The following is a 5638-nucleotide window of genomic DNA, read 5'->3' as shown; positions in this document are numbered from 1 at the left end:
AGAGTCACTGTACCAAAAGGAAATGGTTAATGTTCAACCATTTTAAGAGGTAGCATATGATCAAGAGCCAATGATACTGAAGGAGGAAGTCCAAGATGTACTGAAGGAATTGGCAAAGAACAAGGCGCCAGGAACTGATTTAATAAAAACTGAAATCTTTCAAGAAAGTCAGGCGGCACAGGAGGCACTCACTCATCTCTGTCAAGAAATTTGGAAGACAACTAACTGGGCAACTGATTGGAAGAGATCCATATTTGTGCCCATTCCAAAGAGAGGTGATCCAACGGAATGTGGAAATCATCGGACAATCTCTTTGATATCCCGTATGAGTAAAGTTTTGCTAAAGGTAATACAGAAATGGCTACAATCATACATTGATAGAACTTCCACAGGTTCAAGCTAGATTCAGAAGAGGCCGTGGAACGAGGGATATCATTGCTGATGTCTGATGGAGCCTGGCTGAAGGCAGAGACTATCAGAAAGATGTTTACCTGTGCTTATTGACTTCGCAAAAGCTTTCAATTGTGTGGATCATGACAAGCTATGGACAACGCTGCGAAGGATGAGTATTCCTGAACACTGAATTGTGCTCATGAGGAATCCATACTTGCACCAAGAAGCAGTTGTTCGAAGAGAACATGGGAACACTGAATGGTTTAAAATTTAAAAAGGTGTGCAACAAGGTGTGTATTCTTTCACCATACTTATTCAACCTGTATGCTGAGCAAGTAATCTCAGAAGCTGGGTTCTATGAAGAAAAACGTGTCATCAGGATTGGAGGAAGACTCATTAACGACCTGCGATATGCTGATGATAGAACCTTGCTTGCTAACAAACAAGGATTCCCTGAGTAGCACTAACAATTAAGAGCTGAAGTTTTAAGTAAAAGGCTGGTGATCCATATGCATCCAGAGGCATGAAAGCAAGGACTGCTGATTTATTGCATAAAGTCCCAATTAGAGAAATCCGCTGGAGTGCAGTTCTACTCTGCAACCAACTGGGGTCGCCATGAGTTGGAATGGATTCCATGGCAATGAATAAATCTATAAAACCAATGGGAACACTAAGGAATTTGCTAAAGTTCTCTCCCAGGATTCAAATCCAGTTCTTCCTAAATCGAAACCTCAGTTCTCTCCAGCTTATTACAAAAGGACAGCTCAAGTCTGAGCTGTGCTCAGCACTACAGCCTTTCTGCTCCCCATCAGCCTCCTGTCAGAGCATTTTGGGTGGAGAGGAAGTTGCAACAGGAACCCGGCTGGGTGTATGGTCTCTCTTCTTACCTGGATTTCCCTGCTCTCACGGTAAAAATCCTTGTCTTCTATCTTCTCAAACAGCAGAACTCTCCCTTGTCCAGCAGAGCAGGCAAATCCCTTTGAATAGGCCGCAATGGCAAACACCTGGGGCAGGGTCAGCTGGCTGTGGCTAGTAGTTGGCACCACCTGTTCGAAGGAAGGGACTGGGGAACTGGGTGGTGGGAATTCGATCAGGCTGGAAAAGGAAAACAACACAGTTTATAAAGACTATTCCAAGGAGATGACTTCTGCTAAGGATGAGAATGGAGTCCTGGTGTGGCACTGCAGGATAATGCACTGGACCGCAAAGTCTGTCTGAATTGCTAAGTCCGTGGTTCAAACTTACCAGCAGCTCCTCAGAAACCCTAGACAGGGTTGCTATGTGTCGGAACCTACTCAATGGCACTTAGCAACAACAGGGATGAGAAAGAAGGGCTATGCATGTGGCAGGAGAAGCCAGCCAGTGTGATCTCTTTTCCCATGATCAGAGTGCCAGGGAATGCTATGCAAACTTCAAAGAGAGAAGACAGGAAAGTTACATCTTTACTTGATAGTTTCAAAGCCCTATGTGCTCACTGTAATTATTATTATTATTGCATCCACTTTGTTGTTGAGAAAAAAGGGATTTACAAGAGTTGAATTTATAAGGTCACATGACTAGTAAGCAGCAGAGCTGAGATCTGAATCCAGGTTTTTTCATTTTCATTCATATATTCAACAAGTATTTGCCAGTTATACTGTGGCAACAGCTCTATGAAACCATGGTAAATAAAATTGTTGTTGTTAAGTACCGTGGAGTCGGTTCCGACTCATAGTGACCCTGCACAGGGTTTCCGAGGCTATAAATCTTTACGGGAACAGAAAGCCTCAACTTTCTCCCATGGAACAGCTGGTAGTTTTTAACTGTCGACCTTGAGGTTAGCAGCCCGATTCATAACCACTACGCTACCAGAGCTCCTTGAAATAAGATTAGGAGTTTCTTATCTCAGACACTTAGAATCCAGAGAAAGAACAAAGGCAGGAATATGTAAAAAAGACTGCTAGTGGGCAGCTGATTTCAATGGGAGCCGTCAGTCAGCAGATGACAAGGACAGGTTAACTGAAGACAGTTATAGAGGAAGGCATCTATCTGAGGGGAGCAAGTCTGAGAACTGCCAGCTGAGACATGAAGGGCCAAAAGAGATTTGTCAGGTCATGTATATATGTAGGGTGGGTGGATAGAGGGAAACACAGGCGACTAAGCCCAGAAGCAAGCAAGAAGACAATGGTAGTCAGGAAACCAAAACAGAGTGCAGAGGACAGAGGCAAAGTGAATGCTGGAGATATAAACAAAGGGCAGAGCTAGGAATTTGGGCTTTATTCTTAGAGCTCTGGAGCCTGAAGGATTCTGAACAGAGCAAACCAGAGAACGGTAGAGGGTCTCATGAGAAAGCCCCAAAAACGGAGATGCCAGTCGTGAGAAGGATGGTTAGAACTGGGCGGACTGGAAGCTACTGAGGAAGGTGAGTGGATGGTGTACTATTGTGGTTGGAGGACTTGGGCTCTGGAATCAGACACATCTAGGTTTGAATCCTGACTGTCACTTATGTGCTCCTGGGCAAATCACTTTATCTCTCTGAGTCCCGGTTTCCTTGTCTACAAAACGAGCATGATAATACTGTACTCTATGAAAGGTTGTTACAAAACTGAAATGAAAAAAAAAAAATACACCCATAAATTATGTAAAGCAGTGCCTGGTACATATAATGGTACATTCTAATATGTAAGAGATAGGATTACTATTGGATGTAGTATAGGTACAACTGATCACTCCTTCCTGAGTTCCCATTTTACTCCACATGATGATCAGACTGATTTATAATATTGCCTTGGACTTCTTTGTTGGTCTGTTCCTCCGACTGATCTTGTAAGGTCCGTTAGGACCTGTATCCCTAGCTCCTAACAAGATGCCTGGTGTACTGCTCAACAAACCTTCATGTAGTTGAGTGAGTAAATCAGGCAGCCACTAGGAAATACATGTTGTTGTTGTTAAGTGCTGTTAAGTTGGTTTAGACTCATAGCGAACCTGCATAGGGTTTCTGAGGAGTAGCTGGTGGGTTTGAGCTGCTGACCTTGTGGCTCAAACTGACCTTGCAGTACGGCGCATTATCCTGCAGCACCACTCCAGGACTCCAGGGAGTACAAATATGTTGTTGTTCTTCTTAGGTGCCATTGAGTCAATACAGACTCATAGCGACCCTATGTACAACACAACAAAACACTGCCCAGTTCTGGGCCAGTCTCACAATTGTTGCCACGCTTGAGCCCACTGATACTGACATTTTGCCAATCCATCTCACTGGGATCTTCTTCTTTTTCTCTGACCCTCGACCTTACCAAACATGATAGCCTTCTCTAGTGACTGGTCCCTCCTACCAATATGTCTGAAGTATGAGAGACTAAGTCTGGCCATCTTGGCCTCCAAGGAGGACTCTGGCTGCACTTCTTCCAACACAGAGCTGTTGGTTCTTTTGGTAGCCCATGGCACCAAAATTCTCCAACACCATTACTCAAATGTATCAATTCTTCTACAGTCTTCCTTATTCACTGTCCAGCTTTCGCATGCATATGAAGTTACTGAAAATATCATAGCTTGGGTCAGCCGCACCTAACTTGCTGACTATGGGGTTGAAAAACATACACCCCATATTCGTTAGGTTGCTGGGTCAAATTCCAAAGTTCAACTTGACCAGATTTACTGCCAGCTGCCACCAAAATTCTAGTTTCTGATGGGTGGAAAGCCACAGAGAACACTGAATTTCTGGTAATTTTACAAACAGTATCTTCATTGATGACCATGCCACTTAAACTGGCTTTGTAGCTTTCAAGGCTAGATGATTCCTTCTTAGTGGTCTTACTACTTGTCTTGCTCATTTCTGCCCATGTCTGTATAAATCCTTTAAACAGTTCATTGTCATCATCATTGTCATCATCTTGATTTTCAGGAATCATTTCTAAAGGCCCAGGAGGTAACAAAGGATTTTCATCCGCTTCTAACGCTGGCTGGATTGGATCTGCTGGTAATGGGACTCCAAAAGGGTCTACTTTTAGTAACCACATTGACCTTCTACAGCCAATCTCATTTTCTCTCTTCTTAGGTTTCTTTCTCTTGGATTCAGCAGGTTGTCTCTTCTTTACCATTTCACGGAGTCTTGCAGCTGACTCAGACAACTGAAGAGAAGCAAAAAATTTGCATTTTCTGATATGTTTTTTAGTCTCTTCCTTTCATATGGTGACAATTCTGAGAAGTCATCCAGGACTGGGCTGGCATCTTCATCACTGTCTCCATCCTGACTGCTTTCCATATCATCACTGAGAATCACTGCATCTGAAGTGCTCTTAGATTGTCGCTTGTTACTTTCAGGATGAACATCAAAGGATGATCTTTGCAAAGTGGATTCTGCCCTGGAAGATGTGTCTTCCATCTTTGGAGTTAAAATCCCTCTGCAAGCTTTCTTTATTTCAGTCTTCTTACACAGCACATCGTTAGATTTTTTTTCTTAGATGCTGGTGATTTTTGATCCTGTGGAATCTGGCTTTGAGAAATACTGACAATTCTCCACTGAGAAAAAATCACCTTGGCTGGCAATGGGAAACTGAAGTCCTCCAAAATCCCACAATCCTCTCCACATATATTTCCGGTCTGTCTAGCTTTGGTGTCATTGGTATTCCTATTTGTCGTGCAGCAGTGTCCAGTGAATTTAGGTGATAAAGAATTTGTTGTTCGTTGATTGTGTTGGTTTTCACTGTTTGGAATCAGTTAAATTTTAGGAGTTGCCGCCGCTGCCATCAACATGTCAGTCCATGATCAATACATCTTGATTGCATTTCTGATCAATTTCAGATTGAAGAAGTTGGTAGAATTCTTCTATTTCATCCTCACTGGCTTTAGTGGTTGGTGCATAAATTTGAATAATAGTGGTATTAACTGGGCTTCCCTGTAGTCTCATGGATATTATCCTATCACAGAAAGCATGGTACCTCATGACTGATCTGGTTATGTACTTTTTGATGATGAATGCAACACCATTCCTCTTCAATTTGTCATTCCCAGCATAGTAAACCACATAGTTGTCAGATTCAAAGTGGCCAGTACCAGTTTATTTCAGCTCACTAATGCCAAGGTATCGATGTTTATGTGTTCCATTTCATTTTTTTGTGTTTTAAAGTTTTTATTGTGAATTATGTGTTATTTTACATTGGAGAACATTCGCTTTTGTTGTTGTTGTTAAGTACCATGGAGTCGGTTCTGACTCATAGTGACCCTGCACAGGGTTTCTGAGGCTGCGAATCTTTACGGGAGCAGA

The 5638-nt window shown here is 42.7% G+C and overlaps 1 protein-coding gene and 1 pseudogene across 1 annotated transcript in view; both read right to left on the bottom strand.

The window, feature by feature from the left end:
* Positions 1-5638, bottom strand: part of WDR65 (WD repeat domain 65) — a 130599-nt gene that overhangs the window by 111538 nt on the left and 13423 nt on the right. Inside the window, 1 exon segment of the mRNA XM_006839653.1 lies at positions 1281-1488. Coding sequence (XP_006839716.1) covers positions 1281-1488 — 208 coding nt within the window.
* LOC102835023 lies at positions 3930-4831 on the bottom strand (annotated as a pseudogene).

Source organism: Chrysochloris asiatica, unplaced genomic scaffold (genome assembly GCF_000296735.1).
Source record: "Chrysochloris asiatica unplaced genomic scaffold, ChrAsi1.0 scaffold00026, whole genome shotgun sequence".
Lineage (NCBI taxonomy): Eukaryota > Metazoa > Chordata > Mammalia > Afrosoricida > Chrysochloridae > Chrysochloris > Chrysochloris asiatica.
This window is presented reverse-complemented; position numbering and strand designations above follow the sequence as displayed.